The sequence below is a fragment of the Trachurus trachurus genome, assembly GCF_905171665.1.
Source record: "Trachurus trachurus genome assembly, chromosome: 14".
In the NCBI taxonomy this organism is placed as follows: Eukaryota; Metazoa; Chordata; class Actinopteri; order Carangiformes; family Carangidae; genus Trachurus; species Trachurus trachurus.
This window is the reverse complement of record NC_139903.1, coordinates 2636908-2651439: the sequence shown is the minus strand read 5'-3', so window position 1 is coordinate 2651439 and position 14532 is coordinate 2636908. Positions and strand designations below refer to the sequence as shown.

Here is a 14532-nt window from a genome sequence, read left to right as displayed (position 1 = left end):
TATACCTGAGGAAACGCCCCCTCAGGTATGCCACACCCCTTTGTCTGCTGCAGGGGCCGGTCCAATACTCAGACAGTGTGTTTTCAATGCTCTTTTGTCTGTTGGAGGTATTGGCACCGACCCCCGAGGGTGTATTTTCACACCTGGGGCATTCTGCAAGGTTACATGTTAAGAGGTCTAGACCATAGACTGTAAAAAGAATGGACGTAGCGTCCGTGACGTCACCCATTGGTTTTGGGGAGTCGTTTTTGTGACTCCAATATGGCGGCCTGAACAGCGCCATGTTGGATTGGCCGGCCGAGAACCCGCCCACTGGCCTCGAAGCAGCTGTCCACAGAGCTGCTCGGACCTGTCACTCAACGTTTCCGCGCCCTAATTGGCCAGAATCTTAACCTAATAACAGTAAAACGGTAGAGTTAAAAAAAAATTCACCCCCCTCAGAGTGTGTGCGGGGGTAGAAACTATCGATTGAGAAAAAAAAAAGTTCTGACACCAGGCTTTTAACATGTTTACTGAGGATGTAAAATCGGCGATTTTAACATGGGGGTCTGTGGGGAATGCTCCCTTCTGACACCAGCCCCCAGAGGAAGCCGGGGGGATTGCCGTTTTTTGAACGCGGAAGTGAGCTTCACTTCTCAGACCCACAACTGCCCCCTTGGTCTAGACATTAGAATACACAAATGGGTAACAAACAAAGGAGTTCTGATACCTTGGGAGGAAAGCGGAGGGTGGGGATGTCTCAAGTGATTAAAACAAAGGAATATTCAAATTTACCATTACAGTTGATACAACCATGCTCCTATACAGCTGAGGCTGTGAAGAGCCTCCTCCTGTGGCTGCTGTAGTTCTGTTTATGTGTTGGTTTTTTTTTTTCTTCCATGTTTCATATCGAATTATTCTGGCTTTATTTCTTAAAGCAGAAGTAAGTGGAATGTTTGTGTTAATATACAAGTCTTAAATAGTTCTATCTTCCGACAGCAATCACTTACATAGAGTGTTTGGTCTGAAACACGGGTCTGTCAGTCACTCTGCTCTGCCGTAAGCCGAGGAGAAAACTTCTTGTATACTTCCTTGTATCCTACAAGCTTTATCCAATGAGGAGAGAGAACGGCATAAAGGGGCGGTCCTCTCTGTGTGTGCAGCCAAGGGATGCGCGTGAATGTGGTGACGTAGGGACGAGGACCAATAGATCCATGACGAGGGCGGGGGCTGCTAACTAACGAAGTTAGCCAAAACGACCGGATCGCTTACTTCTGCTTTAAATGGTTCTTTAAACAAAGGATACTTAGGCCGAATTCCGATTCTCCCCTTAGCCCTAGCCCTTGGCCCTAACCCTTCATTTTGCGCGTTCACGTTAAGTGGTAGGGGTGTCCCGATTCTGGTTCAGACGAGGGTTAGGGGGAAGTGGTAGGGCTATCTCGCCCTCGAAACAGAGATTTTTCAGGGGCACACTACGGACCGAGGGCTATGGCAAGTTTCCCAGAATGCATCTTGCGGCAACCGGCAGCTGTTTTATTTCTCGCCGTAGCACTGTTATTACGTCATTTTGTTAAGTTTTAATATTTTTTCATGCGAGAGAGTAGCTGTTTAGATCCCCAATGTGCGGCCGGTTTATCCACATGAGGCTGTTTAGACGTTTGCTCCAATGTTTTTCGGAGCAGTGAAGCTCCACCTGTGGAGCAGATCAACGGCTCGTCACGGAGACACCACCCGTCCAGAGAGCTGGTCAGCCGGCCAACCTCCCGACCTCGTCCCGGTAGAAAAGACGACCGCTAATTAACTTACCCGCAGGGTTTTAAAGGTTTACCGCCGCGTAGTTACATTCTTTTTAGGAGATAAATGCTGGTCTCATTGATGAAATGTAACAATTGTCGCAGTAATTTGTTTGAATTAAAAGTGAAGCTTCATGTGTTTTGGACACAGAAGCAGCACTGCCTGGGGGATCTGTAGCCTACTGTACATACAGAAATCACCACATTTACATAAATAAATAAATGTTTTACAATGAACCGATCAGTCTTCATTAAATTTTATTTTATTTTATTAAGTTAACGTGGTTTTGATTAGAGGATTTGTGGCAAAAGCTTGTCACGTCTGCTTATGTGAAAGCCAGCAGAGACGACTGTTTTTATATATTCCTGTGTCTTACCTGATCTTCTGCATCTTCAGGACATGTCTCTGTCTGGCCTCTCCCTACAGCATTTCTCTCCCTGTCTGTCTGTGCTGCCTGCAGTGTCACCAGATATCATTAGTATTTTAAATTAATCCATTAAATAATCTGTTTTTACTGCTAAATGTTATTTTCTTTAACACAGCCAAGCTATAAAGTACCAGATGAATGTTACAGTAACACATTACACACATACACAGCACACACACACACACACGGCACATGAGACAGAGAGAGAGAGAGAGAGAGAGAGAGAGAGACGCACACACATGATGACAGGAGTGTTCAGGATCCCCGTTTAAAAGTTTTCCCCACCAGAATCTAGCCGAACTTTGGAGCATTATTTAGCCCGTTTTCTGACAAGCTATCATGCCATGGTTGGTACCAACAGAAGCCTAGCGTCTCCTGGTTTCATATAATATCTGTATCTTCGCTCTAGCTTTAAAACTGATCCGTTTACAATGCAATTAATATTTCACATGAATTCAAATTTTATCGCGGTCATTTTGACAACACTGCTATTTAGAGATGTAGTAGCTTACTGTCTGATACCTGCTAGTCCTCTTTTAGCTACAGGTGGACTGACTCTCCCTCTGTTGACATCAGAGCTCCTGCAGCCCGTCACTGCAGGCTCGGAGCAGAGCTTCAAACAAGCCGCCGCTACATGGGCGCTACCAACTCACAGCTGGGAAGGGGGGTGGTCACACACTCAACAAACTAATTAAATTAAACAAATCAGAAATAACAAGAGACAAATGCGGTGACAGCTGGGGTTCTTAAAAGGAGAATACATGTCACATATATAAAAAAAAAAAGTCACATAATAAAAGAACACCAAATTATTTGGGGGGGCTTAAGAATATTTTAGGGGGGCTTCAGCCCCCCTAAAATAGGCCTAATGACGCCACTGCACTGCAACCCACTGTAGCGATTTTCATAGGCTACACACACCCAGCCTCGCGCTTTCAATAAAACACACACTCGCATTCTATAGTCTAATTACGGAGCCCTGGATATGACATGCAAGAAAAAAAATCATAATTTGTGGGTTAGGGTTAGGGTAACCCCTAACCCCTAACCCAAACCCTAACCCTAATACTAATTAGTTCCCACGAAATACTAATTTGTGGCCACAAAATATTAATTTGTTCCCACGAAATAGTAATTTCACCAGATGTGCATTTCTCCGTGCCGCCTCGGCCCCTCAGCTGTGTGTATGTGGGTAGCTCGTGTGTGCATAGCCTGTGTGAATGTGTATTAATCCCTCTGTTCAGCGTCTCTGTTAAGATGAATAAACACAAATCGTCGCAGAGCGCGAGCCTGGCACAGAGATGCGCACTCTGGCGCATCTGACACAATCGGTTAACGGGACCGAAAGGAAAGACGTCTATGTTAAACACATGTTGCTATTGATATTGTAGCGTCAGACCCGACGTAACTACAACAACATAACACAATCTTATCTGACAGCTCTCACTTCTTCCTCTGCTGCTCCTCACTCACTCACCTACACACACACACACACACACACACACACACACACACACACACACACACACACACACACACACACACACACACACACACACACACACACACACACACACACAGGACTCTGTCTTCCTCACACTCACCCCAGCCCCTCAGTTTCTCATCCAACCATACAGTCAGTCAGAAATCACACAACTTAAACATCAGAACAAGAACATTACATTACTGTGGGGTCTTTACAATATTTTCAGTTGTGCAGTAGCATTAATAATGAGTGATGAACCCGGTGCAGGGTAAACCAGCTGACACCAACTGTCTTTTGTTTTTATTTTTTTGCGGTCACATCAGCGTGGCTGCATCTTCACGGGGCTGCCTCGGTCGCAGCTGTTGTGGCATTTGCCCACATTGCCCTATGGCCAGTCCGTTCCTGTCACTGGTTGTTTGTGTTGTCTGTCAAAACATGGATGAATGAAACCTATTCTCATTTTTCTCATCAGTCTTGTAGCCTATTTCTATCGAGGGAAAGTTATTTCAGGATATCCTGTTTTATCGCCCAGCCCAAAAGTGACATAGGCTATTGCCCGTTCATTCATGAGAAATCATCCAGCTACACTCTCAATCAAACAAGGTGGGGAATGAGAAATCTGCGGCACTACTGTAGTTGGCTCATTTTAAAAACACACCGGCAGCATCGCCCACTGAGTTAATTAACTGCTGTGTGCGGTGCAGATGGGTGTGTTTGGAGCTGACGAGAGGATCGAAAAAAGAGAGTGAGACGTATAGCTGCCGTCGTTACATTTTTCTCATTGAAAAACTATACTGCATTATTATTATATTGCATTCCCCATTCGTGTTCACTGCTCCGTGCTGCTGTCTTATGGAGGCGTCTTCCTGCTCACAGATGCCACCTGGTGGTTGTTTGGGCACATTGCAGCTTCTGGTGAAAACACAATTACTCCTCCACAAAAAATCCACGTGACTCTCCCGTGACTCAAATGAGAATCTCGCGTGAAACCTTCCAAATGAAACTAGTACCCACTGTAGCCGCGGAACGGAGCCCGCTTCCTTTCGGCGCCTTTGTTAACCGATAGTGTAGTTCAGACCAGATGCGAAGCGCCGCGATCCTCCGCAGCCGGCTCGCGACGTGCAGCGATCGTTTCGGCGTCTGGTCTATTTTGTGCACGAGCCGCGTTTTTCAAAATAAAAGCAATTTTCTAAATAAAATACCGAGATTGACAAATACCAGAGTCCAAAGTGTATACGTTTGTGTTTATCAATCTACTATAAACAGTGCGCGAGAGAGGAACACACACATACACATGGGCTACACACACACACAGCTGAGGGGCGAAGCGCTTGTTGATCGGCGCAGAGAAATAAGCATCTGGTGTGAACAGGAGGGCTGCGGCGCTTCGGCGGCCGGTGTGAACCGGGCGTTATGTGCAAATCTACACACAGATTTACTAACTTTTCATAAATGACACCCAGTGAACTTAACGCTTGCACGAGACTTCACAAGACTTTGTACTAGAGCTACTGTATGTTTACAAACGTGTCTGTCCACTTTCTTGAAGTAAACAAACCCATCGGTGTATGTTTGAATAGCCATCTGATGTTGTATGTGAAAAAAAGCACTGATATGGAGGAGCTGTAACCACATTAGGTTAACTGTGTGTGTGTGTGTGTGTGTGTGTGTGTGTGTGTGTGTGTGTGTGTGTGTGTGTGTGTGTGTGTGTGTGTGTGTGTGTGTGTGTGTGTGTGTGACTGTAATCACATGAAGCTGGCTCTAGAGTCTGTGTGTGTGTGTGACTGACTTGACACATAGTTAGTTAGTTAGTAGCTGCATCCTGTGTCAGTCTGATTTAGCTGTGTCTGTGTTTATAAACATTTAAACGAGCGCCAGGTGGATTGTTTATGAAGTTAACGAGCTCTGGCCTGAGGATCAAAGAGGTTACCACGGCGATAGGGGCCCCCGCAGGCTGAGACAGACAGAAACGTGGAGAAAAAGAGCCATTTTCTGCCTCTGCACCGGTCTCACATTTAGGCTTCGCGTGACAAAACGGTAACTCCTATCAGAACAAAACACAGAACACGTTGCTCTAAGGACTTCCTGAAAATTTTGGTACGATTTGGTGTTTCTACAGTAAATATTTTGGAGAGGATGGCAGTTTTAAAACATCAGGCCGTTCTGCTTCTCTCAGAAAATATTTGTATTGGAGTCAATGAGGAGCAGGGACAGACGTGGCCGCACTCAGAGGCTGATTCTGTAAGTTCTGTAAGTCTCTCTGATATTTTGAGCACATGAATTGATAGATAACACGTTTGTCTTACAAATTCTGAAAAAATTATGTGTGTAGAGTGTAAATTGTGGCCGGGCTGACAGTTTATCCAGAAAAAATACAGAATGTTTCTTCACTCTCTCCCACTCTAACCGATGATGTCACGTGCTCTGACACGAACATTCCATGCAATACACACCCATTATAATCTCATAATTTCTCCAAAAATGATCATGGTCATTGATCAGGGATTGATCAAAAACTATATGACCTATCAAAACGTGGAGTAATACGACAATACACAAGACTTGTGTCTACTGTTTAAAGTTTAAATGGAGTCTCTAGGTGAAAGTATGCCTGAGCAGTAGACGTTTGTTAAACTCCAATGATTGGTCTTTTTCGGTCTTTTTTTTCCGCCTGTCCCATTGACTTACATGCAAAAATTTTGCGCAGTTTTTCGCGACTTATGTCGTGAAAAATTCGTAAACTGTTGAGAAAAGTAATAGCCCACCGATCCCGATCAAGCCGCACGTTTTGATATATAATATGTCCTGCAACTCTTCAAGTTGCAGGACTAGTAGCGAATCGAAAAAGCGTCCGGAAGAGGACGGAGAATAACTAGAAAAAACATTTCCAAGAATGGAAATGGTGTGAATGCTGAAAGCAATGCTGAATGAGCTGAAGAAATTGTTGAAACAATGCTGAATGAGCTGAAGAAATTGTTGAAACAATGCTGAATGAGCTGAAGAAATTGTTGAAACAATGCTGAATGAGCTGAAGAAAGAAAGAAAGAAGAAAAGGACAGAAGGAAAGAAAGAAAATGGGAAGGGTAGATGGAGAAAGAAAGAAAGAACAAAAGGACAGAAAGAAAGAAGACACAGAGAGAAGGGTAGATAGAGAAAGAAAAAGGTAAGAAAAACAGAATAATAGAACATAAAGAGAATAGAGAATGAATGAAAGAGACAGAGGGGTAGTAAGAAAGAAGGAAAGAAATTGGGGTGGATAAATGAAAGAGAGAGATATACAGAGAGCAGTAGAAAGAAAGAAAGAAATGGGGTAGAAACATAGAAAGAGAAAAGGAGTAGAAAGAAAAACAGAAAGAAACAAATAAGTAAAAAGAAATGGGGTGAAAGAAAGAAGAAAAAGAGAGAGGGGGATGATAGATAGAAAGAGGTAGATGGATGGATGGATAGGGAGGGAAAGATAGAAAGAAGTTATGTAAAATACAAATGAAGGAGTAAAAGAAAGAAAGAAAAAGAGAGAAAAAAAGAGACAAAGGGTTTATAGATAGATAGATAGATAGATAGATAGATAGATAGATAGATAGATAGATAGATAGATAGATAGATAGATAGATAGATAGATAGATAGATGTTAAAAGCTGCGTCCTATGTCCTAGGCTCCACCTGTAATTGTACTACTATTAATAGAGTTGGAAAGGTTAAACGTCTGAACTTAAATTCATGAGAAAAATATAAATTGTTGGAGATGTTTACATCAAAAGTATAAAATAATTGAGAGGTTGATGAATGTGAGCTGAAAACCTGTGTGTGTGTGTGTGTGTGTGTGTGTGTGTGTGTGTGTGTGTGTGTGTGTGAGTCTGACGGTCTCTCTGTCTGCATGTACATGTGCAGAAAGCCACAGACCTCCTCTCTCCCTAATGATCTGATTGATTGGCAGCCTGCCCTCAGAAGTTACCATGGCGACTCAACTAACTGCTTACATTTTACTGTGTGGAACAGTGTTGTGTTTGTGTGTTTGTCTGTTTGTCTATGTGTGCATGTGTGACTGTGTGTGAGTGTCTGTGTGTGTCTGTCTGTGTGAGTGTGATGCCTGTGTTTGTGCGTGGACATCCTCTGTCAGTCTGGTTTATCATGTGCCTGTGTTTAAAAACATCTTAACGAGCGGCCAGGCTGCACCTGCACTGTTCTATTTATAGACGTTGATAACGAGCTGGCCCCAACAGCTGGCCACTGCACTACACAGAGCAGAGCAGAGCAGAGAGATTTGAGCTCGGAGCAGCTTCTGAAAACAGCCCAGAAAAAGAGAACCGTACCTCTTATCAGAATGTGGCCATGACTACTGGGGCAAGGAGACCTTCCTGAGCACATTGATGTGCATTAAATGTTTGTAGGGCAAAAACTTTTCTCAGGGTCGCAAGGTAGAAAAGGGGGGCATTTCTGTTTTTCTAAAAAAATCAGCTCCTACTTTTATATTGAAGTGGATGAGCCACTGGAGCGGGTCTAGCTGCACAATTACGCCGGGTTCACACCGGACGCCGAAGCGCCGCGAATAGCCGCGGAACGGAGACCGCTTCCCTTCGGCGCCCAAGTTAACAGGTTCTGTAGTTCAGACCAGAGGCGACGCGCCGCGAAGCGCCGCGATTGCTCGCGCCGTGCATTTATCGTTTCGGCGTCTGTTCTATTTTGTGCGCGAGCCGCGAGCAATCGCGTCAATCTTGGCAGGAAGTCACACATGAAACAACGAGAGAATCCGGTCAATTTTCAAAATAAAACACTTTTCAAAATAAAATACAGCGATTGACAAATGCGACCGTATTTATATTTGTCAGACTCTCAACAGAGAGCAAGAGAGATGAAAACACACACACAGGATAGGGAGACACGGTGGGCTGGCTGCAGGAGGGAGGAGGGGGGGTGGGGTCAAAACACACAAACAAACAGGGAAAGAGAGAGAGAGAGAGAGGCAGAGACGAGTTGTTGTAAAGTGAAGGAGGACGTGAAATTAATCTTGGAAGTGAAGTACAGGGAGTTGTGTGACCCACAGCACATGGTGTTATAATTATATGAGGTTATTTACTTATCCATGATGTAGAAAACACAGCTCTGAATGTGAGTGAACAACAGCTGAGGAGCAGAGGCGCTCGCGACCGCCGCGGAGAAATCAGCGTCTGGTGTGAACTGAAGGGACGCGGCTCGCGCGCGATTTCCGCGGCCGCTCTGCTTCGCGGCGCTTCGGCGTCCGGTGTGAACCCGGCGTTAGGCTCATAGAGACAATTCTGTAAGTCTGTCTGCTGTTTTGAGCACATTAAATGAGACACGACAAATGTGGCTACAAACCGGTGAGGAAATCATGTGTCTAGAGTTTAATTTGTGGCCGTGCTGGCAATTTATCCAGAAAAAATCCTGAATGTTTTTTCGATCCCTCTCACTCTAGCGATGATGTCACTCACTCTAAGCCCTGCTCGTTAGACGCAACACACACCCATTATAAAGCTGGATTTTGTCAAAAAACTTAATGATTTTAAAGCGGCCAAATATCAGAAACTGTTGAAGATATCAATAAGCTGAGTCATAGAGGAATACTTAAAAAGTTTGTCTACAGCTCAGAATTTGAATGAAGTCTCTAGCTGAAAGTATGTGGACACTTTAAAGGCTGAAAGAAGTAAGAAGATTTGAAGAGTTTCAAGACTGTTCCAATGCATTCTCTATGGGGAAAAAAAAATCAGAAATAGTTGAATATTGCAAAAAGTATGAATAGTTGAAAAGAGAAAAGACATAGCACACCTGTCCCGAAAAGGCTGAACATTTTGATATTTGAATTGTTGAAATAGCGCAAAGTATGAAGGACTAGTTAAATGCCGAAGAAAGGCAGAAAATGGCCGAACCGAATAACAATAGTGTGAATGCTACAGCATTCACACAGCATTCACACAGCATTCACACTATTGTTATTTGGTTCGGCCCTCGGTTCGGCCATTTTTTCTTATTATTAGTGTGAATGCTGGAAGCATTCACACTAATAATAAGAAAAAATCCACACAATAACAGTAGTGCCCCTGCAGCTATTTCATAGCTGTTGGGACCAGTGCCCGGTGCGATTGCCCGTGGCCCTAATTAAAAAGAAAATCTTCAGATCATCATTCTTTTAGACCTAAAATATTAGGAAACAATAGCCCCAGGTTGAATTTGCCTGGAATTGTCCTTTAGGTGTGTTAGTGGTATTGTGAAATAAAAACTATATTGTAAAAAAAAAAGTGACCACTTTTCTCAAGTTCTACAGCGTTGCTTGGAATTCTGTCAGTAAACCAATTTAGCCAGTGTGAACTTGTGATTGTTGGTGTGTTTATGTTTGCATTGGAATCTCTTCTCTCTATCTGTTTCACTGATTCTTCCTTCATTTTCATCTTCCCCTCTCCAGAGTCTGCAAGGCAGTATAGACAAAGCAGTAACCTACCTGGAGAAGTGTTTACCCAAACTCAACAATTCATATGCTGTTGCCATAGCATCATACGCCCTGGCCAACGAAGACAAATTCAACAAAGAGATCCTCTACCGGTTTGTTACAGGTACCATTGCACAATCTTTTTTTTTTTTTTTTTTTTTTTTTTTTAAAGCTGTACAGAAAAGAAAATTGAATTTGAGCCCACTCTGGGATAGGGCCGCTCAACGCAGGATTCCAACCAGGGCCGCCTGAAGTGAGGACTATAGCCTCAACACATGGGGTGGGTGTTCTACCAACTGAGCTAAACACCGCCCCTGTTGCACAATAGTATTTGATAGATGTCCAGAGGGTAAAATAATACACATCCACTTTATGATTGATACAATTTTAGCCAAAGATATAAAGATATTTTTAAGTATTTCAACCACAAACTGTCCTAGTCAGTATCAGTATGTTAGTAACCAAAGTTTCTTGACAGTTTATCTGTAAGTTAGTTGGCTATGTTAAAAACAAAACATCTGATTTCTTCAGTGTGATAAAACTGTGATATCTGGGGCGGTGCGTGGCGCAGTGGGTAAAGCGGCCACTAGTGATGCGCGGGGCGGGGCGGGTCAAGAAATGTTTACTTTATTTGCGGTGCGGGCTGGGGCGGGTCATAAAAAAAAAAATATTAAAATTGTCTTGGCTGTGCACGTCTGACGTCACGAGAGCGCCAAGAGCAACGGCCAAAACAAAAGATTTAAAAAAGAAGAAGAAGACGATGGAGGAGGTGAGGGAGAGATTAAGGTCGGGGATTTATAAACTCAAAACAAAAGAAAATCAGACTAAATCGACAGTTTGGGGGAGATTTTCTGAAATTGTTCATGCTGCTGCAGAAAAAAGTACCGGATATGTGAAGTGTAATGACTGTGAAAAAATATACAAACATGAGAGCCACAAATCAGGCACTTCAACCATGAGCAGGCATGTCTGTGGCTCTAAGGACGGGTCTCAAAGTGCTATAACTGCGTTCCTTAAATGCCCGAAAATCCCAACACAAATCAAATCGGATGTCACAGACGCCTGCGTCGACCTGTGCTGTCAAGATCTGCGGCCCTTTGATATCGTATCTGGTAGTGGATTCTGTGCTGTAGCTCAGTGTCTTATTAATGTCGGGGCACGTTACGGACGTGTGGATGCCAGCAGTGTACTCCCTCACAGGCAAACCGTCTGCGACAGAGCCAAAGCGACGGCCACAGAAAAAAAAAAAAAACTTGCAGAAGAGATCAATAAAGCTCTGGATTGTGGCATCGGAATTACGACTGACATGTGGACTGATGATCACAACAAACGGGCATACACAGCTTTCACTGGTCACTTCATCAACGAAGATTGGAAGTTGAAGAGTCGCGTCATAACTACAGCTGAATTTGACTCTACTCTTAAAAAGACAGCCTGCAACCTGAACGAGCAAATGATCAGGGAGCTGCATGACTTCGGGATAGAAGCTGGCCGTTTACCAAATGTCACGTTCGTGAGTGACCAGGGAGCCAACATCAAAGCTGCCCTCCGCAGCTACAAGTGGATACCATGCGCAGCCCATGTCATAAACACCGTACTTAAACACACATTTGACATAAAAGAAAACAGCCCAGCATACATGAGAGACGTGAGTCACGTGATGGACAGATGCAAAAGCCTTGTAACGTACCTGAAGAAATCCAGTGCAGTTGTAAACCTGCCCCATGCTGTGATACAGGAGTGTGAAACTCGATGGAACAGTAAAGTGGCAATGATGCAGTCAGTCACCAAACAATACCGTGAAATCCAACAAGCGATGGAAGAAAAAGACCAGCTAGACAGACTAGAGGGCATTCAGCTGGACGTGCTGAAAACGATCTCTGAGTTCTTGGTGCTTTTTAAAACTGCTACCGAAGAGCTCGAAGGTGACAAATATCCTACCATTCAGTTAGTGGTGCTTTGGTTTTTCAAACTACAGAAACACTGCGAGCCACAACACAGTGACCCAGAGTACATGGTTTACATAAGAGCACGGGCAATGCAGCTCTTAAACGAGAAACTGTCCCTCAGCATCACCCACAAGCTTGGGACGTTTCTTTGTCCACGTTTCAAGTCCCTCAAGATGTTTCCAGCTGTGGAGAGAACTGCTGTCCATGACGAGGCCAGACGACTCGCCAGGGAATTTGACCGAGAGCGTACACCAGCCCCAAGAGAACCAGAGGCCACTGATCGACGTAAGTAACGACAGCAGCTAATGTAATAACACGGTAATAACGACAACAATTATAACAATGATGATAGCCTAATAATAATAACAAAAAGAATGCCCTATCGGCCTAATCTTATGACAGTTTAATTGTTCATTTAACAACAATTTGGTAGGTTACGGCGGACTAATCAGAATAGTAAAACTGTATTTTCATTTTATTTTTAGCTGAGGGAGCCGAGGGAGCCAAAAGAAAAAGGGATCAGTTCAGCGAGTGGGAGGATGAAGGTGAAGAAGATGAGAAGGATGAGGTTCAGGGCTACATTGACAGCCACTTCTTCTCTGATGGGGATGATCTTCTACGTGTCTGGGAGTCACAGTCCAATGCCTTCCCCATGCTTGCCAAGGTGGCAAGAATGATTCTCTGCATCCCAGCAACGAGTGCATCGAGCGAGCGTACGTTCAGCTCGGCCGGTCGGGTGCTCGAGTCCAGGCGAAACAGACTAAATCCCGGCACAGTTGATGCTATTCTTTTTTTGCATAGTGCACGTTAAAATGTCAATGCCTAGATAAAAATAGCCATATGCGGAACAGAATTCGGTGGCCTATGTGCTATGAGAAAAACAGGTTGTTTGTAAAAGCCTCATTTTGCCTAATTTGCGAAGGTGTTTGTTGTTGAAAATTGTTTTGTTGAAATGACTCGGTGTTTAATTACATTTACAATGAAATGATTAAGTGTTTTATTACATTTACAGTGAAATGACTCAGTGTTTTATTAAATTTACAGTGAAATTACTAAGTGTTTTATTAGGATTCACAGTGAAATGACTCTGTGTTTTATTAAATTTACAGTTAGGCTAAGTGTTTATTACATAGGCTAGTGTTGTTGTTATTATTAGCCTACTTTGTAATGTAATATGTTTGTTACAAATAGCCTAATAAATTTAACAGAAATCTATAAAAACGCAAGCCTCACCTGATGTTATTTCATGATTTATATTGTTTAACCTATTTTTATACTGGCTCGGGATTTAAATTTATTGTTGCCAGTTTTATGTCACTCAGAGCTATTTTTCATATTGAATAAATTTGTATGGCCCATTTAATAGCGGCGGGGCGGGGCGGGGCGGGCTGTGAAAATAGACGTGTTGGTGCGGGGCGGGCTGGGGCGGGTCAAATTACTTCATAGATGCGGGACCCGCGGGTTGGAAAAAAAGCTGACCCGCGCATCACTAGCGGCCACCCCATGTAGAGGCTACAGTCCTTGCCGCAGGTGGCCCTGGTTTGAATCCCGGGTCGGGCAGACCTTTCCTGCATGTCATTCCCCCTCTCTCTGCCTCCCCCTTTCCTGTCTATCTCACTATGTGCTATCAAATAAAAGCCAAAAAAATATACTAAAAAAACCCCCAAAAACTGTTAAATCTGTGTCAGCCTTGAACAATCCGTTATCAGTGATGAGTGCAAGCCTGTATGTCATACTCTTTTAACACTTTATTGTTTTTAGTATTATTTTTAGTAATATGAGTCACTGATATTTTTCACAGGTTCTGCCTTGTTATAGAAATTTATTTGTGTGTGTTTTCAATAGAATCAACTTACTGGCGTGTACCCAGAGGACATGTTTACACAATGGAGGCCACAGGTTATGCTCTTCTTGCACTGGTCAGAGCCAAGGTATGTGAGTCCCTTCATGTCCCTTCTACCAGTATGTTACCAGCATGTTACCCACTACAAAAACTTACAATAAGGTCATTGTATTTGCCACCTCACTTGGTATGGGGGTTTATGAAGAAGAAACAAAAATCAGTGAATTGTGTTGTACTAAATGTCCATATTTTTCCAACTGTTTACTTCATTCACCAATCATCATAAACCCTTTAAATTCCTTTTGACCACCCACCAGAGCACCTCATAATTATCTATAAAGCTGATGGCATTTTCTTTCTCTCAATTTTTCAAACTTTTTCAAGCCCCAGTATGTAGTAATTCCCCCCATTTAGCGGTGCGGTTGCATATCGGAACCTATTCTTGATGTTGCATTCAGGTGAAATCGGGCAGACGTCAGACAGACAACAGACGCTGCATGTAACAGGATAAACAAGCGTCTATGTAAACAAGTGGTCCGCCAGCACGAGGAAAACAATACAGGCAATGTGACAATATGTTGTCATGGTATGTTTTAGTATAGTATAGTAAAATGA

General features: G+C 43.4%; 1 protein-coding gene across 2 annotated transcripts in view; it reads left to right on the top strand.

Moving 5' to 3' along the window:
• Positions 1 to 14532, top strand: part of LOC310996889 (complement C3-like) — a 69446-nt gene that overhangs the window by 34292 nt on the left and 20622 nt on the right. For both annotated transcript variants that reach the window (XM_083986397.1, XM_083986398.1), the window contains 2 exons: positions 10102 to 10249; positions 13920 to 14005. In XM_083986397.1, coding sequence (XP_083842523.1) covers positions 10102 to 10249; positions 13920 to 14005 — 234 coding nt within the window. The remainder of the gene's footprint in view (positions 1 to 10101; positions 10250 to 13919; positions 14006 to 14532) is intronic.